The 24,626-nt window shown below is 36.7% G+C and overlaps 1 protein-coding gene across 1 annotated transcript in view; it reads left to right on the forward strand.

Annotated features, from left to right (window-relative positions):
- The first annotated feature begins 1,412 nt into the window (after positions 1–1,412).
- LOC107717393 (arf-GAP with Rho-GAP domain, ANK repeat and PH domain-containing protein 3-like) overlaps positions 1,413–24,626 on the forward strand; it is a 28,142-nt gene continuing 4,928 nt past the window's right edge. Inside the window, exons 1-23 of the mRNA XM_016524124.1 lie at positions 1,413–1,538; positions 9,920–10,862; positions 11,399–11,481; positions 11,585–11,646; positions 14,011–14,199; positions 14,474–14,543; positions 15,172–15,193; positions 15,278–15,348; positions 15,436–15,618; positions 16,999–17,140; positions 17,422–17,526; positions 19,174–19,330; positions 19,442–19,544; positions 19,640–19,838; positions 19,970–20,033; positions 20,978–21,141; positions 21,254–21,466; positions 22,273–22,378; positions 22,469–22,616; positions 22,921–22,989; positions 23,078–23,152; positions 23,438–23,555; positions 23,696–23,824. Of these exons, the coding sequence (XP_016379610.1) occupies positions 9,992–10,862; positions 11,399–11,481; positions 11,585–11,646; positions 14,011–14,199; positions 14,474–14,543; positions 15,172–15,193; positions 15,278–15,348; positions 15,436–15,618; positions 16,999–17,140; positions 17,422–17,526; positions 19,174–19,330; positions 19,442–19,544; positions 19,640–19,838; positions 19,970–20,033; positions 20,978–21,141; positions 21,254–21,466; positions 22,273–22,378; positions 22,469–22,616; positions 22,921–22,989; positions 23,078–23,152; positions 23,438–23,555; positions 23,696–23,824 (3,343 nt within the window). The 5' untranslated portion in view covers positions 1,413–1,538; positions 9,920–9,991. The remainder of the gene's footprint in view (positions 1,539–9,919; positions 10,863–11,398; positions 11,482–11,584; positions 11,647–14,010; positions 14,200–14,473; positions 14,544–15,171; positions 15,194–15,277; positions 15,349–15,435; positions 15,619–16,998; positions 17,141–17,421; positions 17,527–19,173; positions 19,331–19,441; positions 19,545–19,639; positions 19,839–19,969; positions 20,034–20,977; positions 21,142–21,253; positions 21,467–22,272; positions 22,379–22,468; positions 22,617–22,920; positions 22,990–23,077; positions 23,153–23,437; positions 23,556–23,695; positions 23,825–24,626) is intronic.

Here is a 24,626-nt window from a genome sequence, read left to right on the forward strand (position 1 = left end):
TATTTTCCACATACTGTACATTATTGTTTCTCCTCTATGCCACGCCTTTCTGAAACGCGTCGATTTTTACAAAGCTCATCGGTCTGAAAAGCGAGGTGTGCTGTGATTGGCCAGCTAGTCAGTGTGTTGTGATTGGCCGAATACCTCAAGCGTGTGACGGAAATGTTACGCCCCTTACCATATTGTGATACCGTGTCCCGGCTGGAGCCATGAGACAAAAACATTAAAACCCATTATAAACGAGGGATTTTTTGCATCCAGTGGGGACATAATTACGGATTATAATGACTTATACTGTCTTTTTACGCGTTGCGTTGCATCGCGCCACATAAACATAAAACCATGTCTGCATTTGGGTTGAACTGTGTTGTTTGAGTAGAAATGCTTTCCTCTTTCTTTTGGCATTGAGGAAAGTTTATTCACAACGGTATCCTTTTTCTTTATCCATAAATGTACAGCTGGGGACCACTCCTCAAAACCTCTATTGTCTCAGACACTTCCTGCTTCCCATTTGAAACAGTTCCTGCCTACATCAATCAGATTGGGCTGTAAGGGAGAAAAGTTAACTCCATAAGTGAACCCTCCGGCTTTCTCTCACAACAAAGTCCTATTGCTTTTGCAACACAGATCAAGCCTTTCTTAACATCATCTTCATTTTGAACCTAAAAACCCACACTTATAAACACCCCCTTTGAACTTACCAGAATACTCATGACTTCACTTAATATGACAGTATAACATTTCACTGTAGGATTTGCAGAATGCTGGAAACATTTGTATACACAAGATAGCTGAAACTAGCATTTATAGAGGCCATTTTATTCTAAAAATTTTTTTAAATGACCTTTCCATCACAGAGTGCTGTAAAACACAAACCACTACTGTAAAGACTTTGTGGTGAAAATATTAATAACTTTAAGAAAACAAAAATGACAAAACTAAAAATTAGCCTACATAATCAAATAACCTATTGGGAGTTTCATTTTCCAGAAGGGTTGCAACAAATGCCTGGTTTGTAATGGGTTTTAATGTTTTTGGCTCGTCGCTCCGGCCGGGACACGCCATCAACAGTATGTGAGGGGCATAACATTTCCGTCTCACGCTTGAGGTATTCGGCCAATCACAACGCACTGGATAGCTGGCCAACCACAGCACACCTCGCTTTTTCCTATGAGCTTTGTAAAAATCGACACATTTAAAAAAGGCGGGACATAGAGGAGAAACAATAATGTACAGTATGTGGAAAATAATGTGTTTTTTGAACTTTAAACCGCATAAACACATTTCATTACACCAAATACACCAAATAATGTTCTTTTTAGCAGCATCATATGACCCCTTTAAACTGTCGACACGCGTCTCTGTCCCTTTAAGAGGTTAGTTAGTGCTCAGCAGCGAAACCTCCGGCATAACAAACACAACCATCAGCAGCTCAACACTCAAAACTTTCTCCAGCACATCTCACATTACTGGAGTTTAAAACGCCCCGCATCAACACAGCGCGATATAACGGGAATATGTAACGCGAATCAATGACGGTAAGATGCGATTTTTACATTCAAACTGACATTTGATAACATCTAACAAGTCTGTTGGATCTGTAGCGGGCAGTTTGATTCATATCTGAAGGCTGTTCATTGTGTAAAGTTTGATGTTCCATCGGTTATTATTATAGCTCGTTTTTCTTAATACAGTCTTGGTGGTCTAAAATTGTCCCAGACCTTGTGAAAAAGGTAGAAGTGCTGTCAGGTAAAGCTTACTTTTTAGTTAAGGTCGTGAGTTTAACTATGACCCAGCAGAGTGTTGACTGTTCTGAAGGAATTCCATTGATTCTCATGTCAGGATCAGCAGCAGCAGCAGTGCATTGAATCCTCATGCACTGCACGGTAACATATACTGTAAGATTGGCTCTGTGGGGTGTTACTCACTGAGGAATCCGATATCCACAGGCTTTGCACCCCTGAATGTCACAGTTTAGTTTAAACTGATTTAGAAACACTCAGAGCTAATTTGCCAGTTCCTTACAGACACAACAACTGTGGGAGTCACTGGGGAATTTGCAAGAATAACATGCCATTTTGGAGGACTTTTCATTCAGCAAGTTTATGTGCCTGAAGCTCTACAATTATCCCACACTTTTTTGGGAGAAATCATTATTTTTAAAGTAGGCTATACATGCATGTACTTTTAAAATTCTTCTTACACCCCTGTATATGCCATATGTCTAACTGAGCAGATTCCTAAATGCAGATTAAGTTCTCACGACATGGGCGAGTGTATTTGTGATAAATCTTTTGTTGCATAATCTGACCTGTATTTCCCTCGCTGCTCTTCATGACACTTGGAAGATGGGACATATTTTCAGATCTGGCAGAGATTCGACCTTTGGAAAGACCCATGTAAGGGTTTCTGGATGTGGTTTTTAATTTTAAGTTTACAATCTAATCCAGTGTTTTGATTTTGTACGATTATTCTTGAAACATTGCAGACATTTTAGTTAATCTATTTATTCTGATTCTGCAGCTCTGCTCATATCCTATATAGTTTTATTTTATTTTAGAGGTTTATAACAGAAACACTCTTGCTACATAATATAATATAATATAATATAATATAATATAATATTCAAAAGTTTGGGGTTGTTAGTATTTTTTAAATATAATTCTCTTATGCTCACCAAAACTGCATTTATTTGATAAAAAATACAATAAAAACACTAATGTTATGAAATATTATAACAATTTAAAGCAACTGTTTTCTAATTTAATATATTTTAAAATAAAAATTATTCTTGTAATGGCAAAGCTGAATTTTTTGCATCATTACTCCAGTCCTCAGTGTCACATGATCCTTCAGAAATCTTTCTAATATGATGATTTTAATATGCTTATTATTATTGTCAATGTTGAAAACAGTTGTGCTTCTTAATATTTTTGTGGAAACGGACATAAATTTCAGGATTCTTTAATGAATGTAAATAAAATAAAATATATAATATAATATAATATACAAGTAGAGCAAGCAAAACTAAATTATTTTACCAAATATACTGCAATGCAGGAAACAAAAATAATGCAACAAATTAATAAAATAAACATAGATAATATTACGTAAAAATAAAAAGACAGGAAGTTTTTGTTGAAATGTATGTTTTCACATGTTTTTATGTGTGCATGCATTGGCTGCTTCAATATTTGTGCTTTAGTTTGAATTTTCTCTCTGTTATTAGTGATCTGATGTGGCTTAAATGTGAAAGCGTAGGTTATCTTGCAGCAGTGTAGTTTCAATCCAGTTAGGGAACAGAGATCTCAATATGTGTTTGAGCAAGGGTCCAGCATATTAATACACAAGTGTGTTCTGTCTTCTCAGCTACGCGGCCTCCACCAGTTGTGAACAATGACGTATTGTGTCACACAATAGTGCTTCACTGTTATTTATACACACTCCCCAGCACACTGCATCCCAAAAGCCTCCTTGATTCCTGCGTTTCACAAATTGCTTTTGACTCTACAGCTTCCACTAATTGTTCGTTCTGGTTACCCAGGGATGTTTGAGTAGGATATGAGAGGGAAATATGTTTAGAGATGTTTTTCTCCTTTGGCTCCATCACAACCCACAGAGCAGTGCAATCAACAGGTCATGAAGCATGCTTTTCTATTAATAAAAAAAGCAACAAATAATCATGCAAAAGAATAACAACAGACAAAGAAATAAAAGCATTTAAATAAAGTTACTCATTTAAACGGCGTTCTCACTGTCCTCCCATGAGACTGAATTACATTAGCCGAGGCTTTATTTGATTTATGTGTAAGTCTGTGCCTGTGCCATTTATTGAATGCTGTGCTAATGTCTTCACTTCCTGTTGCATGCACTGCCTACTAGATGTACAGAACCTTCAAAGTTGTGCTGTTTGAATCTCTCGAGAGTATGAAACATCATTTGAAATGCAAATAAGTAATTTTCCTGCTAACAAGTAATTTTCCTGCTGATAAAGATTACTGTTCATGGATTGCTATCCAAGATCATTTAGGGATCATTCTGTCACAGAAGTGTTTTCCTTCCCATTAAGATCTGGGGAACTATAGTTCATTCCATTCCATTACGGTTTGAGATAGTGTTGTTTTTCACATGAATTATATGGATCAACTGGGTGGAATTGAAACACAGCTTTTTAGGTTGTTCCCAAAAAGGGCTCAAAGCATGATTGCCATCACAGTTGTATACTTATGGACTATGCAAAATAAAAAAACTGCAAGCATGAACAACATAAGTAATTGAAAATTCAAAACATGTTTTGCTTGAGTTACTTGATGGACCTGCCCAAAAAGGTTGCGGAAATACTAGATTAAGAGAGCTTAAAGGGTTAGTTCACCCAAAAATGAATCTTCTGTCATCAATCCTTGTGTCATTCCAAACCCAGACGTTCGTTCATTTTTAAAACACCAATTAAGATATGTTTTTAAAGAAACCTGAGAGATTTCTGGCCTTTGAAAGTCCATGCAAACCAAATCTTTGATACAAAAAACATCATAAAAGTAATCTAATATGAATTGAACGGTTTCATTTTAGTCTTCTGATAATAACGATTTATTGCAAGCATGGTTGATCTTCTGTGTTTGTCACATAGTATATGATATGCACTTTGTATTTGCATTGATCAATGTTTGTAAAAGCTTACATTTAATGTTCATAAAGTGATCATGCCTCTTCAGAAGACTTGGATTAAACTGCTCGATTCATATCGGATTACTTTTACAATGTCTTTTTGTACTTTTTGAAGCATGAAAATTTTGGTTGTCTGGACTTTAAATGGATTGGCAAAAATGATGGGAGAATATAAAAAATATTTTCATTTGTTTTTCCAAAGATGAACAAAAGCCTTATTGGTTAGAAATGACATGAGAGTGAGTAAGTGATGATAGAATTTACATTTTTGGGTGAGTGTCCCTTTAAAAATGAAGTATCACAGGAAGGACACTGTAAGCATTGAAAAAGTGTGTATGTGTGTGTGTCCTGTTTTAACAGCTTTTAATTTTTACATTTTAAACAAATTTGTGAATTGCATGCAAAGGAAACAGCCGTACTGTAAGTGAAAAATGTGTGGTAATGTGCACGTTGTTTTCTATAGCTATAGAGTGATTGGTTAGACGTTATGAGCTCATATTAACGCAAGTCTTGTTTACACACTTCATAGCAAGAAAACTTGCATCATCACTGGCTTCATTTGGTAACACGGTTGTGAAAGTTACAGGAAATGTGTAACACACAGCCAGTGTCTCATTGAAATGAGTGGCTCTTTTATAGCGTAAACTCAATGTGATTGCCAATGTCCCTTTGCTCATGAAAGACTTATTCTGTTGCTTTTGGTGTCTAGCATTCCTTTTACATATACAAATGGCTGAAATTCTAGTTGTTTTATGGCGTTTCTTAAAAATCAGAGGAGCTTGTCAAGGTCAGCATGTCAAGGACACAGTTTGTGTGAAAGTACTTTTTAGGTTTTATGTGTGCCACCTCATTCAAATCAGTTTCATCCTATGCAACATTATCAATGTGTCAACCCTTCTTATGGATTCAGATGACTGCGATGATCTCCAGTTCATCTGTGTATCATGCACCGTATCTCTTTTCCTCTAGCGTGGGAGAGAGTAGGAGGGTTTTGTTTGAGGGACAGCTGTATCCTGTGTATTCAGTAGTTCGGAGAAAACCCAGATCGGCCATCAAGATAAATATAGTTGGGGCGGACAGAGCAGAGCAGGGCACAGTTTTCCCAGCAAAATGCATGCTGATTGTTGTTTGAGATGGTAGGCAACTAGGCATCTTGCTCTGCGATTGAAGAGATGTGGAGGATGATTTGAAGATGCTGCTGGAATGAGATGGTTCTGGTGTCCTGCTGGTTCCAGCCACCATCTTTACCTTGTCTAGACCTTCATCTACAAGAACAGACCTGCCTGAGATCTTATCTGCAAGTGTCCCTTCCCCCGGCGAGATCCGGCGCTCATTAGACAAACACAACCCCGTTTGTAGTGCGTCATTCCAATGCGTCTATTACAGCTTTTTCTTATAAGGTTGTAGGGTGTTTGGGATGATTACTTACTTGCCCGCAAGTCATAAAATTATATTGAGATCTCTTTTTTTAGCCATTTTTATCATCAATTAGGCAAAAATCATGTTCGCTCTGTACTTGTACGTTAAAAATAAATGGCCTTTTCTCAACAAGCCGCATGGTTTGAGGTATTGGTAATGTTTATTGCACAAACTGTGCAGGCTAAGTTTAATATTTAGGCTTGTTGGTTTGTGCAAATCCTTAACTCTAAATATAGGCTATAATATTAATAGTAATACAGATAATAAACAGATTTGGTCTGTTGTTGAGTATCAAATCAGTTGTCTAATGCATTGTGTGCTGTAAAATTTAGAAATTGTGGCTTTGATATTTCTTGGCTTCTTTTTTCTTTGCAAAATAGTCCCTGAATTAGCCACAAAATGATAACTGTAGTGCATGGCAGCCATATCACCCTGTAGCCCAAGACTGGTTGCCCACTGAAGCTAAGCAGGGCTGAGCCTGGTCAGTACCTGGATGGTGGTTGCAAACTGAAACAACCACTGGGAGTCTGCATGTCAACCTGATCAAATGTGATGTAAATGCGGTAATGTGGCTGTGTGATGATGTCACTCAAAAATGCGTGAACGTAGCTATTTTGTTAAAGGCAGAGTAAGGGATTTCTGGTAGCCAATGTTTATATTTGAAATCACCAACAAGTTTGTTTTGCGGTTCGGCCCGAATCAGTTTTTAAAGCGTTTTTTTAAAAAAATAACTTACTCTGCCTTTAAGGTGTTGAGAAATTGTACTTTCAGTGAGTTTAGAGAGGCAAATCCACAATTACATGAAGGGAAAGCCATGAATGAATAGAAAGTTCAGTACAGCATTTATTTGAAATAGAAATATTTTGTAACATCATAAATGTCTTTACTGCCACCTTTGATCAGTTAAATACATCCTTTCCTGAATAAAAGTATTCATTTCTTTCAGAGAAAAAAAATTAAACAGTAGTGTAAATGAAATGCTGATTCAGAGCCATTTTGTCATTTTCATGATACAACACGTTTAGACACATAGTCATCACTTTGCTGTGGAAAGTGGATGCAAAGAAGAAAAGACCAATCATAATTCAGTATGCAAACAGATGTAGGAGAGAAGACCAGTTGCAATACAGTCAGCAAATATTACCATGATATCCTCACTACCAGTGACATTTTGAATGCTGAACAAGTCAATAAGAAATTTTCAAACTTTAAAGGGGTCATATATGTAAACATTTACAAAAAGCAAAAACAGGCAGCATACTCAATACTGAAATTATCTACAGAGCAAATCTGAATGGAGTCTGTAGATTAAGGGCTTCAGGCTGAATTCATTGCAGATGTTTTGCCACTGGTTGGCTTGTTTGGCTTCTCGATGACAGTCTTGCTGAAGGGAGTTTTTCTGCATTGCTGCTAGGGGAAAAAGACAACACCCGGACCCGTTTCTCTCCTTTCCTCAGGTCACACTTTATCAGTCCGCCTCACAAGCTTCCTGCCTCCCCCCTCACCGTGGGATCCGGTGAATCAGAGTGGCCGAGCCAAAGGTTAGCATCCAGAGTCCAGACAAAGGAAGACGAGGATATGACTCATCAGCCTTTTTTAACGGCCTTCTAACGTCTGCTTTTCTGCGCAGACTCAGTGTTGTTGAGTGAAACAGACCCTGTTGATATTTTAACACATTTCTGACTTTTTATTGCGATTCATAATTGCAGTGGAGCGATTGTGATCTCTGCCGCAAATAGAAAGTGTGCTCATTACCTCCAATTTGAGATGTCCTTGAGAGAGAACACTGTGCATCCTTTGTGGGTTTGAGATGTACACCCTGTGATGAGCGTTTATCCAATCATCACTCCCACCCGTCAGGCTCCGCCCCTCCTGGAGGTCATGGAATCTAGCGGCTCTCTGTTCCTGGGTTTGGCTGTATGCCACTCGTAGCCTTGAGATTTCTCTTAGGCCACTGTTCTCAAGTGCTGTCGGTCTTTTGGACACGCAGTCAGGAAAGTGTCAGGAATGTTTATAGAAAGCGTTCGCACTGGGTCGCTCCCAAAGTTATGCCATCCCCGCCAAAAGCTTTGCCCCACCCATGTGGTTTTTCTCCCAGGCCCACCCTAGTGGAGTCTTTTTTCTCGGCTATAGTTCCCTCATGTTTTCAACAGCTTTCCTTCAATGAACAGAGGCTTCTAAAAATAGTCAGAAGAAATATGACCGTATTGGCATTCCTTGCATGTACTCCGTTACAGCTTATGATGATTTGTGATACTGTAATATTCTCATTCGTGTCCACTCTGAATGCTCATTTTCAGATGGTACAAAGATTTGTTTTTGTTCGCTCAATGACTGTTTTGTTCCAATTCGGTGGTTTTAAGAGTCATGAATGGGGTCATGCCATCATCTGCAAATGTTAGGGTGATTCAGTCTCAGCTGAAAAATGCTCGCTGTCATAAAAGACCATTAACCTCCCTGCAACTATCAGCCATGTCTTTTGTTTGTCAAATTTAGAGGTCGACATTACTATTTTTGTAAGATTTGTCTTTGCATTTAGGCACAATTCTAGTATAATAATTTAATAAATAAATAAATAAAATTATTATTATTAATATTAAAATGCATAAAGAAATAAATAACTAATAATATTAATAAAATAATTTATTTTGTTATTATTATTATTGTTGTTGTTGATGTTATTTTTTATTGCTAATTGTACAACACATAAAAAAAGCCACAAGCGAAAATTTAGACATTATTATTGTTTATTATTTTTATTATGTAAAAATCCAGTCTAACCTTTATTATTCCTTCTCCATCATTTTTTATTACATTTTAACTGTGCACATGTACACATGTATTTGCATATAAGAAAGAACAGGAACAAGAAAACAAAACACACAAATAAAACTTCTCCATACCTTAATATTCATTACCACCTCTATTTTCTGTTAGCACCTCACTAGCATCACCATGTTTTAAGAATAGTTTGAATGGTCCCTAAATACCATCAAAGATCTTCCGTGTCCCTTAAAATATACGTTTTCTTTTCCATTGACATATTTGTAACCATTTCATTCAGGCAAAGTCATATATTTGGTGCACAAATACATTTGAAATTTAAAGTAATAAGCTGTTTTACTTGCAGGATATACGTTTAGAAATAAACATTTTCTGCACTCTAAAAAATGCTGGGTTAAAAAGGGACAAACCCAGCTATTGGATTGTTTTGACCCAGCGGTTGTTTAATGAATCTCTTTATAAATGAAATAAAGTAAAAGTCACAGTGAAATGTTAACATCAAGGAATCATTTCTTTCACATCTTTCCAAAACTGTTTAACTTCTTTACATTCTCTTATGGTATGATATAGCATGCCTTTAAATCTTAAATGAATATCATGGACATTTTCATTATATTTATGCAGTACAGTTGGAGTTATGGAAGTCCACATTAACCATTTGTATTGAAGCAACTTCAGATGACTGTTCATTGTTTCTAACTGTGTGTTTTTACATACTTCTATTAGTCTTTGTTTGTATAATATAGTGTGTTTTACATATTATATATTTACTGCACTGATGGTAGATCAAATTATTGGTGGATTAAAGTGATAGTTCACACAAACCTATATGAGTTTCTTTCTTCTGTTGAACACAAAATAATAAGGTATTTTGAATAATATTGGTAACCAAACAGTTGACGGTAGCCATTGACCTCCATAGTATGGGAAAAAATTCTATAGAAGTAGATTTGATGTAAATTATGACAGAATTTTCATTCTTGGGTGAATTATCCCTTTAAAGAGGTCTCTTTATTGCAATGAAACCTATTTTCTTTGCTTGTTTTCTCAGATGAAGGACTGGTGTCGTCTTCTACTCTTGGCTGGAATTGCTGCTGTTTTGCATGCAGCCGAATGAGCACCCATGCACACTATGGCAACAATCGGTCCATGCTCAGATGCAGAGGACCTGTTGGCTTCCATCCACCTCGAGAGGTATCTGGACCACTTCCGTCAGGCAGGCTTTCTCCTCGCCCGAGACTTCTGTCATGTGGACAATGTAGCTCTGAACAGGGTGGGAGTCACTGCCACCGGCCACAGGAAGCGTATCCTCAAACTAGTCGAGCACATTCAGCTGATCTGTCAACAGCCCTCGCTAGATCGCTGTAATTCAGACTCTGCTATTCACGAGGTGACCCCTGTCAAAGCGCAGCCTCATTCTCCTTCAAGACGTCCTGGCATCTCCTTAGAAGCCTTACGTAACAGCTCGGCCCCGAATCTTTGTGCACAAGTGAAGCGCTCGTTCTCAGAGCGTAGCACCAGTGTCGTAAAGCCGGTACCAAAACCAAGAACTGTCTTCCACAGACTGAGAGCAGAGAAAATTTCTTTACCAACACAACATGAAGCGCAACCTCGCCTAAAGTCATCTCAGGACTCACTTTTAAAAGTTGCAGAAGGTTTATCCTCCAGTACAGACACTGTTGAAACATCTACTGAATCAAAAAAGGGCCATTGTGAACCAGCTTTGAGTAATACCATTTCGTTCCTAGAGACTAGTGATCCGTTACCTCCAGTGCCCCCCAGGTTAAATCGAGGAATCCCCCCATCCACATTCAGGAGATTGTCAGAGCAGGAGCGTCTGAGCACCCCACCCCTCTGCACCCCTCCTGACTCCCCCTCGAGTTATCAGTGCTCTCCCTTCACTAACACACCCGGTTCACCTCCAAGTCCACCCTGCTCAGGGCTAGAGATGGTCTCCAATGAAATCTACTGTGGCACTTTACCAGGCACTCCACGTGTGTTTTAAATTTCTATTCATCAAAGAATCTTGAAAAATAAAACGTATCACGATTTCCACAAAAAATTTAGCAGCGCAACTGTTTTCAACATTGATAATGATAGGAAATCACGATATTACAATGATTTCTGAAGAGTAATGATGCTGACAGTTCAGCTTTGCATCACAGGAATAAAAGACATTTTACAATAAATTCAAATAATATTTCACAAAACTACTCATTTTACTGTACTTTCTACAAATGCAGCATTGGTCAATTTTGAACCTCAAGTTTTGAACAATAGTGAAATGTGCTAAAAACTTTGCCATCCATCATCAATCTACCATCTCACTTGTGCATATTTGCCTTTTTATGTTATGGTTTGAGAGCTACGCTGGGTAGGAAGATTTCATTAAACTGGTTGGCTTTAGTGTGCTTTACACGCCATGCTGTCATATCGCTAAAGAACACTTGAGTTGGATTTTTAGCACTTAATATTTAATTTTATCTTATGAATTTATGTTATGTTGCAATTTTCTGTTCAACCGGCATAGTATCTGCTGAGGATGAAGATGAAATGATCAACCCGTACTGTGAAACTGTTTTCCACAGCAGGCGACACTATCAACATTCAGAGGTAAGATACTTAAAGTAAAAATTCTCTCTAAAATAAAGTTTGGTCTCACTTATTCCAAGTGTACTCTAATAGGTGCAATTTATTTATGGTTGAATGTTTTTAGGTTGAGAGGACCAAAAGTGAGGAAAAGACTACAAATAATGAAGATAAAAAAAGAGAACATGGGTAAGTCCAAGTATTTCCATTAGTGTTCAACTTGACAGCTTTAACAAAATCCAGCCGAATGTTTGGTTTGCCCACAGAGTTATATCCAGCTGTTAATCACAAAGTGACACCTAAAACAATGGAGTAAAGAGTTGGTGTGTTTACTTGGTTGAGCTCTAGTGTCTTCCAGCCTCATAGAACGTGTGAGTCTAGAGCTTCCAATGTAAGTGTCTGCATCTGTGAGGCAAAGATGGATATTTTTATATAAAAAAAGAGCATTAATGTCTTAAAGGGATACTTCACAAAAAATGAAAATTCTCTCATCATTCACTCGCCCTCACGGCATCCCAGATGTATGTGACTTTCTGTCCTCAGATGAACACAAATTAAGATTTTTAGAAAATAGGGTGACCATACGTGCTCTTTTGCCTAAAATATCCAGGTTTTGGCTTTGTTTTCCTGTTTTCATACTTGCTTTTGTCTAAAAGCAGTGCTGCGCAGACCGATCAGTGTTTGACATTAAAGTACCGTGAGAGCTATAGAGAGCAGATGGCTCCTTATGCTTTCGGATCGCTCTCGCGGTACTTTGATGTCGTACACCGATCGGTCTGCACAGCGCCACTTCAAGTCGAACACACCTATTATGTGAGCGTATTATGTAAGCATCACTTTGACCGTTCTCTGTAGATCCCACCTTCTCACGCGCCACGATTGGTGGATTATTCACAATGCCTGCATGTTATTGGTCAAACTACTTTTCGATCATTACCTTCAGCAAGTATGAAAACAGGAAAACAAAGCCAAAACCAATGTTGTAAAAAGCACGTATGGTCACCCTAAAAAACACTCCATCTCTAGATTGGCAGATATATAATGCAAGTGGATTAAACCCTCAAAGCTGACACCTCAAAATCCATGCAAAATGAACACGATAGTAATCCATACAACCCCAGTCTTATGGATTACACTAATATTTTAAACTTTTTAAACAATAAACTGTTGCTTCCGGCCAGTTGTCATACACAGTTTCACGATAGCTTCGTGAACAGCAGCACGTTGTGAAGTGTGATGCAAGCGCTTCCTGAAGCTTACGCAAGATGTGATGTAGAAGCACTTTCTGATGTTTATACCAAGCGTGAACTCTGTAAAATGTCAGTATTTTGAAATGTTTGTATTTTTCTCACACACCCCTATTGTTTCACTTCAGAAGACATTGTTTCATCCACTGCGATCTATATCTTTCCATATAATAATAATAATATTTTAATTTTTGGAAAATATTTCTTGAACTGTTAATTTGGCTTAATTATGTTATGTTATATTGTATTATATTCATTATATTATATTATTATATTTTTACAATAACTTTTCTTTTTTACCACTGACAATTTTGCTCTGTTTTTAGTGTAAATCTTACAAAATTTTTGTTGATGCTTAAAGGGGTCATATGATGCTGCTAAAAAGAACATTATTTTGTGTATTTGGTGTAATGAAATGTGTTTATGCAGTTTAAAGTTAAAAAAACACATTATTAAAATACCCCAATTTGTTAGTGGGTTAAGAAAAAGATTACAAAACTTACTTAAAAATGCATTTTTGCTTCTTATTATTTAGCTTGTTTTCAGGAGGTTTCCATCTATTTACTGGAACATAAAACTAGGCCTGTCACGATAACAACGTTTTGTTGTGCAATATACTGCCCCAGAAATAATTGCGATAAACAATATTATTGTAATTTTAAGACCATTTTAGGCCACTGAATATATAATCGTAATATAAAAGCAAAATAATGCAAGAAGGCCAACACACTTTCAAATGACAACAAACTTTGAATTCTTAAGAATATTTAGATCATGGAAATTAAGTATCAAAATATTAGATTCCTTAGAAAACTTGAATAAATAGTAAATAAACATTTTCCCCAAAGAAGTTGTATGGAGATTTTTCCATCTACAGATTTTTCCCTGACCTTCTTTTCTCTGTAAATGAAGGGTGCACACTATTGCTGAAAAACACAATCACTACTTAGCAGTCAGATGTCCGTATGTACAAAGGCACAGATCCCTAAACAAGACCATATCTGCAGATTAAACTTTTTTGTAGAAGCATTTTTTAAATCTGAACTAGCACCAACTACACCACATTATGTTTGAGAAGCTGCAAAAGACACTGGTGCAAGTGGAATGCAAAATACATGGTGACATGAATTTTTATGTAAATATAATGGGCAATATATATTGCGTCACCAAAAATTATTGAGGTCATGTACATATATTGTGCGATAAGTCGATATATTGATTATTGCGACAGGCCTACATAAAACAGATTTTTTTCAAGTAGTAATATTACTGTACAGTTTATATTTTTAACTTCCTCCTCCCACAGGCAGCACAATCACTCTTGGCTCAAGCGTCTTGATTCTCCAGGCTACTGCACTGTGGGTGAACCGTCCCCGGCCTCTCCCTCGTTCTCAGACGAGGACCACATCATCTCCCCCTACGCCAGCTTCACCTCGCTGTCCGAGCGGGCGGCACCCATCCTCAGCGGCTGGCTGGACAAGCTTTCTCCTCAAGGGTACGCCCCGTCGGGGCTGCTGCTGCTCTCCTCTCATCTCTGCGTCTCCTGCACGCTCCTCAATGGCTGTTTCTGCTCCCTGTCTGTCCTCTCCGGCCGGTTTGTCATTACTTCACATGTTGTGTCTCCTGCTGTTTGTTCCTGTCCTCTGCTTGACACCTTCCAGTGTCTAGATTCATTTCCTCCTTGAATAATTTCAGACAGCACTATATTAAATGTGACCTTTGTAGTGTAGTTGTTTCTCTCGGATGTCATCTTTGTTCCTCTGTTATAGAAACTACGTGTTCCAGAAACGATATGTGAAGTTTGATGGGAGGAACTTGATGTACTATGCTAGTGAAAAGGTATGATTGCATGTGAACAACTCCAAACAAACATCCTGATGTTTTATGATTGAATGGATCATATCATGCATTTATCACTCATTTCATATCATATCATCAAAAGTTTGGGGTCAGTAAAATTTTTTGAAAGAATTCTCTTATGCTCACCATGGCTACATTTATTTAATCAAAAATGCAGGAAAAACAGTAATATTGTGAAATATTATTGCAGTTTAAAATAACTGTTTTCTATTTGAAGATATTTTTAAAATATGTTTTATTTCTGTGATGCAAAGCTGAATTTTCAGCATCATTACTCCAGTCTTCAGTGTCACATGATCCTTCAGAAATCATTCTAATATGCTGATTTACTGCTCAAGAAACATTTCTCAATATTATCAATAATACCCAAGAACTGCGCAGGTGTGTGGCGGTGACTTATCAGCTCGCTGACTTTTATCATTTAAAATTGTGAATTAGACCAGAAATTCGTCAAAACAGTTTGGTGTGAGAGGTTTTCCCTTTTCCAAATAGTCACTAGCTTGCAAGGGTAATGGCGGTGAGAAGTTTTGGTTGATACAGGTGGTGCTAAGAGTTTCTAAGCTCATTTGAGAGTTCATGTGAGGTCCTCTTGTGCCGTACACTACAGATAAAAGTGGCTCAGAGGCACCGTATCAGGAAGTCTTAGTGGGACAAACAGAATGAATGGTGCGTGGAGAGTGATGTGGTGCCTCTTTTGTTCTGTCTGCCTGCAGGCCAGCATCGAGGTCTCGGCACAATGGTGTCGAAAGTGCAGAGTCTGAAACTAGACACTGAAAAGATCCTTGTATTCCAGTTATCAGGATTCCTGATATCCCCTGTGATTTCACCACAAGGTCTTTTACAAATTAGGCCTTATCTCTGTGTGTTCTAGCTCTTCATAATGCTTGGCAATGATAGAGCCAATGAATTTTGGGCAGCCAGACTTCCTGTGACTGAGGAGCTGGACTGTGACGCCTCCCCAGAGCAGCGGAAAGAGTTTATCACCCACAAATACAGAGAAGGCAGATATCGCCACCCTCATCCCAGTTTTAGCACTCAAGAGGAACTTCTTAAGGTAATGGATAAGCCATTTACACCCACAGGGGACAGATCATGCAAACCAATGGTGACTTGTTTACCAGTCATTAAAATGATTAAGATTATTCATGAATTATTTAAGATTATTTATAGTCTTCAAAATACAGTAGTAAATACAAAAAAATGCTTCAGAAGTGTTGAGCATGGCTCCTTTAACCTCAGATTTTGTTTTAATTTCACTGTTTAATTTTAAACCTCAGTTAAAAAAACCCCCCAAATATCAGGGAATTTTAAAATTGAGTTTTCAGGCCTGGAAAATGTATGTAAGTAAAATAATACAATTAATACAAATACAATTTAATCTGCCCCCAGTGCATGTGTGTATGTATGTGTGTGTATATATATATATATATATATACAATTGCCAATATTATTGCTACTATTACCGTCATTAGTTTTAAATGCATAATAAAATAAAGAATAAATAAGTTATTAATAATAATAATAGCTATTATTATTGTAATTAGTATTACTATTATTGTTATTATTACTACTATTATTATTTTGTTTTTAAATGCACGATAAAAATAAATATAATAATAATAATAATCATCTAAAAATTGAATAATAATATTAATATTACTACTACTACTACTATTACAACTACTACTACTACTACTACTACTAATAAATATTATTATTTAATGTAATTAAAATCTTAAAGTCATGGGTATGGTAAATATAAGTTATTCTCAGTAATGCTCAGTAGTCATGAAAGACCATGGAAAAGTCAAGGGAATTCATTGTTCAAAAAAATATGGAAACTTTATATTCTTGACTGAAGCCTTCGTGTAAACCTTGTGCAGATGTGTATAGGGATTTTGCTTAGAAAATGATGAGGTAATATTGCTCTCAGTTATCTTCAGAGCCACATAACTTCAGCACTTTTGCACAATAAATGCATTTCCCTTTCCTCTTCTGCAACACACTTCATTCTGAAATACCCCGAAAACTTCCTCAAATGAGAAGTGCGGTGCACTATTGCAGCGGACATTTCTCCCTGTAATAGCTTTGCTTCAAAAGAAAACTTTTACTGGGGCAGTGAGGACATCCTGTCTTAATATAGCTAGAGCCATCTAAGTATTATGCCAGCGGTCAAGCCAAGATTAGTGTGTATTATTCTTTCTCAGGACTTTACCAAGGCTATCATTTGTGTATCCAGGCTACCTATGAACCCCCGAATAAGCCGATGGCTGTGTTGTGAATTGAAAATAATTAAGAACGATAATAAAAGGACTGCAATGAATAGAAAGACTTTTGGAAGAAGATTTGAATGTCCGTTGGCTAAATATGCTATTAGCGGTGCATTTGTTGAAGTGTGTATACGTTTGTGTGGGTGTGTGTGGTCACCCTGCAGGCGCTGTGCACCGCTGTGACTGAGCAGAACCTGCTGAAAACGGTCACTCAGATTTTTGCGGAGGCTGAGGCCGCGCGACTCGCTGACGCTAATGGAAACGATAAGCGCGCATCCCCGCATTACTTATACACACAGTCAGCAGGTATGATAGAGTCCGTTCCAGTACTTCCCTGCAGCCATGTTTCTTAAAGTTGAAGATTTAATTTGATAGGCACCATGTCGGAACTGGGAAAAATAAACTCAATCACAGTTCCCTTAAAATTCAACATCTTAAACATGGTGAATAATGTTTGTTTTTGCTACACTCTGTGTTTCTCTGTACTACAACATCAATTACATACTATGCTGGAAATTGTAATATATGTCATCCTTAAGTGAAATACAAGAGGTGTGAAGTATCTTACTGTCATTTTCTGCATTCAGATTCCTGTGTCTATGATGAGATCATGCAGTCCATCCTGTACTCCGGCTACCTCTACAAGTCAAGCTCCTTGAACAAAGGGACATTATCCCGCAGAACCAGAGACGGTAGGCGACTATGTGCCATAAACAAGCCTTGGTAGGGATTTGGGAGCAGAATGTACCTCTTCAGTAAAAATAAAGCTATTCAGTACCATGTAACTACTTCATACTCATCAGCAGTGTTGGGGGTAACGCATTACAAGTAATGCAAGTTATGTAATCAGATTACTTTTTCAAGTAACTAGTAAAGTAACACACTACTTTTAAATTAAGCAAATTAAATTAACAAATAAGTAACACAAGTTACTTTGTTCTCTCATTTATTCACTGACTTCTCTTCTGTCCTCATGTTGAGAGAAATTGAGAGTGAGGTGCAGAGACATTTCCTTTATACCGAGGTTTATTCATTTCGCTTTTGGTGTAAAAGGGCTTTTACAGTTGCCAAAAATTTAACTTTTGCATTTTTTGTTATTAAAAAACAAATAAGCAAGCCCAGCCCAGGTGACAAAAAGTAACGCAAAAATAACACATTACTTTCCATAAAATGTAACTAAGCAATGCAATTCATTGCTTTTTATGGTGTAACGCAGTATTATAATGCATTACTTTTAAAATTAACTGCTCATCAAATTGTGCAAGTATTAAATGAATTGGGTATTTTTACCTAAAAATTGTTACAAAATTAAAATGCATTCAAAAGTTTGGGTTCAGTAAGATTTTTTATAGAAATTTCTATTTAATTAAACAAAAATGCATTCAGTTGATCAAAGGTGACAATAAAAACTTGTATAATGTTATAAAAAGATTTCTATTTCAAATAAATGCTGTTCTTTAAACTTTCTATTCATCAAAGAATCCTGACAAAATGTATCATGGTTTCCACAAAAATATTAAAGGGGTCATATGATGCTTTTTTAAAGATCATTATTTTGTGTATTTGGTGTAACAGAATATGTTGACATGCTTTAATGTTCAAAAAACACATTATTTTTCAAATACTGTACATTATTGTAGGTCCTCTATGCCCCGCCTCTCTCAAACGCTTCGTTTTCTACAAAGCCCCCTCCTTTGCAAATATTTCCACATAGTGAGGTAGATATGTGGGGGCGTGTTAGAACGAGCCGTTTTAGGGGGGCGTGGCAGAGTCTTAACTTTGATAAAGAATATCTCTTTGGTTTTGAGACTTTAGTCTTTGCAACTTCAGGGATCTTATCTATGCACAATCAGCTTGTAACACTCCAAAAAGAAAGGAAAACTTGAAATCGCATCATATGACCCCTTTAAGCAAATGTTTTCAACATTGATAATAATCAGAAATGTTTCTTGAGCAGCAAATCAGGTTATTAGAATGATTTCTGAAGGATCATGTGACACTGAGGACTGGAGTAATGATGCTGAAAATTCAGCTTTGATCACAGGAATAAATGACGTTTTAAAATATATTCAAATAGAAAACAGTTATTTTAAATTATAATAATATTCCACAATATTACTGTTTTTACTGTATTTTTTTTTTTTACCAATAAATGCAGCCTTGGTGAGCATAGGAGACTGTAAAACGGTACATTCAGACGAGTGTAAAACATGACCATCTGATTACCGCTCAGTTCAAAACATCAGTGGTCTTGAACTTTATACTGACATCTGATACGAAACAGCAGTTTTGTTTTATTGTTGTTTTTTTTAATTACCTGTTTGATTTTATTTATTCAGCAGATTTTCAGAAGTACTGGTGTTCGGTGGAGAAGTCTATTCTCTTTTATGAGTCTGACAGATGTCATGAGCCCAGTATGAAGATCGATGTGAAAGACATCATCTGTTTAGGAGTTAGCAGGCCAGACTCCAGCAACAACAGCGGCTTTATTGACAAGTGGGTGTCATTGCATAACAGAACATCCTTTAGGGCATAACCCGATTTAGAGATGTCATAGTATCTTAATCATAACATTATAACAATATGATTCTTTGTTGTTCCTTTCAGATTTCGATACACATTTGAACTTTACCTAACATCTGATAAGCTGATCCAGTTTGGCTTGGAGACTCCAGATGCGTTGCACAGTTGGGCGAGAGCAATAGGGAAGGTAAATATTAATCAGTCAAGCTGTTCTCTATGTACACAGGAAATAGCTTGTCACATCAGTGCATTAGATCTCACCTCGGTTTTTATCTCTGGCAGGCCACCACCCCTCTCAGTTGTCACTGCCTGCTGGCGCGAGAGTTCGAGCGAGTGGGCGTACTGCGCTACAAGGCCATGCTAGACCCGCAGCAGTGGAAAGAAGGCTTCTTTGTTCTGCAGAAGTCCAACCTGTTCATATGCCCTGGAAATGATGGAGCCGCAGAGGATATTATAAACCTGAAACGCCTACAGGAGCTCAGTGAGTCTGTTAGCTCAATCACTGTGAAACTGATACAATATTTCAGAGAAAATAGTGCTGCTAAATTTACCCTCGAGGATTAATAAATGAGCTATGTACTTATCCGTCTTTGTCTTGGGTTAAAAATCAAGGCATTGCATCGGAAACAGAGAACCATGAGAAGAAGGACATCCTGGTTCTTGTTGAGAAAGGAAGGTGGGTCTTTGACTTCTATTAATGTACACGTTTAAGCCAAAATTAAACCTGTTTACTTTCTTAAAGGAATAGCTCTCCCAAAAATGAACATTTGCTTAAAAATACCCTAAGGCCATTCAAGATGCAGTTATTTTCTTCATCTAAACAGATTTGTATAAACGTAGCATTCCATCATTTGCTCACCAGTGGATCCTCTGCAGTGAATGGGTGCCGTCAGAATGAGTCCAAACAGCTGATAAAAACATCACAATAATCCACAAGTAATCCACACCACTCCAGTCCATCAATTGTGAAGCAAAAAACTGTGTGTTTGTTAAACAAATCTACCATTAAGATGTTTTTAACTTCAAACCCTTGCATCCATCCGGCTAGAGTCCATAATTCATAATTCTCCAGTGAAAAAGTCATCTCATCTGCATCCGGAGAGAAATATGCATAGATCAAGCACTGTTTACAAGCGAAAACAGTTTTAAACAAATATGTCAGTGTATTTTCATGTTAGCAGACAACAAAGGATGGACTTTTTCACTGGATGAAGCAATATTATGGATAATGAAGTCATATTTTAACCAGAAGTGATGGGTTAAAGTTAAAACACCTTGATGGTTTTGTTTCTTTTCACTTCACAAGATGTTAACTGATGGACTGGAGTGGTGTGGATTACTTGTGGATTATTGTGATGTTTTTATAAGCTTTTTGGACTCTCATTCTGACGGCACCCATTCACTGCAGCAAGTGATGTAATGCTAAATTTCCCAAATGAAGAAACAAACTCTCATCTACATCTTGGCCCGAGGGTGAGAACATTTTCAACAAATTTTCATTTTTGGGTGAACTATTCCTTTAATACACCTCCATATTCTTATTGCAAATGATTGTATTTCATTACAACAAAGAAAAAGTCCCATTATTCTTTCATCAAAATATAATGACTCTGTCTGCAGGACTCTGCATCTGCAGGGCATGGGCAGGACTGATTTCTCCCTGTGGTACGCAGACATTCAGAAGGCAGCAGGAGGGAAAGGGAACACCCTGAAAGACCAGCAGCTCAGCAGAAATGACATCCCCATCATCGTTGACAGCTGCATTGCCTTTATAACTCAGTATGGTGAGAAGACAGACTTCTCAAATCCATGTGCTTTGAATTGAAGACATTCCACCCTGCCTAAATAATTATTAAATAAATTAACATTGCAGTCCAAATGATCTCTCTTACACAGGTCTAGGCCATGAGGGTATATATAGGAAAAATGGTGCGAAGTCCAGAATCAAGCTTTTGATGGAGGAGTTTCGTAAGGACGCCCGCATTGTGAAACTCCGTATTGGAGATAACTTCATAGAGGACGTGACGGATGTACTGAAAAGGTTCTTTCGGGAGATTGATGATCACATATTTATGGCTGATCTCCACCCCTTCTGGAGGGAAGCTGCCAGTTAGTACAGTATACTTTCTTTGAATGTTTATATGCTGTTTAATTAAAAACTGTGGGTTATTTTTTGCATAATGTCTATGCATCTGTTGCATGCTTACGATTGCAAACAATAGTTTTGATAGAACATATACTACCATTCTAAAGTTTGGAGTTTTTTTTTTTTTTTTTAATGTGAAAGTCTCTTATGCTCACCAAAGCTGCATTTATTTATACAGTAAAATACAGTAAAAACAATAATACTGTGAATAATACTTAGTTTTCTATTTGAATATATTTTAAAATGTAATTTATTCCTGTGATGGTAAAGCTGAATTTACAAATCTTTTGTAACATTATAAAAGTCTTTACTGTTACTTTTGATCAATTGAATGCATCCTCACCTCAAACTTTTGAAATGGTAGTGTAATTTTTGTAAAAACAAACAAAACAAAATACTGTAATATATACAGTATCACAGTCACAACTGGGCAGTCCTGCTAATGAATGTTTAAATTCCATAATTTTCGAAAGTACAGAAATTGCGTTGGTAACACAACCAGATACCTGAAAAAGACAAATTAGACAACTTTATAGGTAAAGCAGCAAACTTTTTTCAATTATTTTTACTGAGGAATTTAAGTGGTTTAACAGTAATACAGTAAGATTCACACTGTACATGTATTATTAAATCTATATAACAAAAAAATGGATTTTACAACCATAAACATGAAGTTTTAAACAACCCCGAATATTTGTATAACTGACAACAAACATACTGGATTTTGGCTAGTTTGAGTAGTCTCAGTGATTTCTCATACTATATGCAGAGATACCTCAAAAGCCCCAGCGTTTGGACCGATACAAAGAGCTGATTCGAGGGTTACCTCGGGTCAACAGAACGACCTTAGCAGCTCTCATCAGTCATCTCTACAGGTGAGTCTTCCTTCGGAATCTGGTTCAGCCACGTCTGGTCTTTGTTCATTTATAGCAGCTCTCACATGGCTTTCTCTTCCTCTCTCTTAGGGTGCAGAAGTGTGCTGATCTCAATCAGATGTGCACTAAGAACCTGTCCCTGCTGTTCGCTCCCAGCCTGTTTCAGACTGATGGGAAAGGGGAACATGAGGTCAAAATCATAGAAGACCTCATCGATAACTACCTGTATATATTTGATGTAAGTGAATAACTTCGTAACATGATATTATAGCAAAAAAGTATGGCGGCACCATGGCGAAGTTGTAATATCAGGTGATGATATGGTAGTACAGTACTTATATATACCATATACCATGGAACAAATTAATGAATTAATTCTGAATACCATGCAAATTTATTCATATAAATAAAAAAAAAAACCTCACTGGTATAAAAATACATAGTACCATTTTTCATTTTGTAACTTTTTTGTGGAATGCAGTTTTGTGTAAATGTGAATAATTTTGATGCTTTTTAAAGGTTTTCTTTTTGTGTTTGGTCAGATTGATGAAGAACATCAAACTCAGATTGAACTGGAAATCAGTTTGATAACCACCTGGAGAGACACACAGGTAGAGTAAAAAAAAAAAAAAAAATATATATATATATATATAGTATTATATTTTAAATATTTTAATATTTTTCATATGTTTCTTCCAGCTCTCACAGGCAGGGGACTTGATTATTGAAGTATATCTAGAAGAAAAGTTACCGGATTGCTGCATCACTCTGAAAGTAAGTGATCATATTTGGAAAGGAAAAAAAAATGGTGTGTATATATATATATATGCAATTTTCTGTATTTCCTACTGAAACACAAAAATGTGTATAGAATAATGTGTATATATATACATCCCTAGGCAGGATTTGATGTCAACATTTATTAGTATACTAGCATATAGATGGCCTCAAAGCTAACATACATGTGAAAAAAAAGCATAAAACTCAAATTGTATTTCATGTTGCTGTTGCACAAGATTGAAACCATCAGTGCAAACTTCTGGTGTGGCTCTCCCACAGGTGTCTCCCACAATGTGTGCTGAGGAGCTGACCAATCAGGTGCTGTATATGAGAAATATTCCTGCGGGGGAAAAAGACGTGTGGATGACCTTTGAGGCCATCGAGGAAGGAGAGCTTGGTAAAAACAAAATGCACCCTTATTCATTCAAACACAATTTCACTTCAGTCACTACTGAAATTAATCAGACACTGCAGTGCAAGCAATGTTTTTTAAGGCCGGGAGAAACAATAGATAAATGCAGGATGTCATTTCTGCAGAGCGACCTCTTCACCCCAAAGAGAAGGTTCTGGAACAAGCGCTACAGTGGTGTAAAATGGCTGATCCCAGCTCAGCATATCTGGTGGTGAAGAAGGTGCCTAGAGGAGAAGCTATTGACATTTTCACAGGTGAAAGCATATTCATTTCATCAGATGAACTGACTTTCAGAAAATATAATGTAGTGTTGAATATTTTAAAGTATTTTAACCCATTTTTCCCTGCAGTTGTACTGCATTGTCACAAAAACATTTTTATAAGTACAAATATTCCATAAATCCCCTCCACTAACTTGAGGTAATAAAATGCACAAAAATTGCAATGCTGTTCAAAAGTTTGAGATTTTTTGTTTGTTTTTGTTGTTGTTTTTGTTTTTAAAGAGGGGAGTTTTTATGCTCTATTCTGCATTCATTTATTAAAAAAATACAGTAATATTGTGAAATATTATTAACGCTTCAGACAACAGTTTTCTATTTATTTTAAAGGGGTCTTATGATGCGATTTCAATTTTTCCTTTCTCTTTGAAGTGTTACAAGCTCTTGGTGCATAAAGAAGATCTGTAAAGTTGCAAAGACTAAAGTCTCAAATCCAAAGAGATATACATTTCTTACATTGAAAGCTGTTGAAATCAGTTATGCTGCTTAATATTTTTGTGGATTTTTTTTTTCTCAGGATTGTTCGATGAATAGTTCAGAAGAACAGCATTTATTTGAAATAGAATTATTTTACCGTCACCTTTTGATGCATCGTATTAATGTATCATTGCTAAATAAAAGTGTTAATTTCTTTAAAAAAAACAAAAAACTCCAAACTTGTGAACAGTAAAGTATACAAGAATTAGAAAAAAAGATAAGAAAGAAAATATAGCATGTCACATTGAATTATTACTACACAGCTATTACTATACATCTCTGAAACCGTATTTTGTCACAC

The sequence above is a fragment of the Sinocyclocheilus rhinocerous genome, unplaced genomic scaffold (assembly GCF_001515625.1).
Source record: "Sinocyclocheilus rhinocerous isolate Xijiao unplaced genomic scaffold, SAMN03320098_v1.1 scaffold1054, whole genome shotgun sequence".
Taxonomy (NCBI): Eukaryota; Metazoa; Chordata; class Actinopteri; order Cypriniformes; family Cyprinidae; genus Sinocyclocheilus; species Sinocyclocheilus rhinocerous.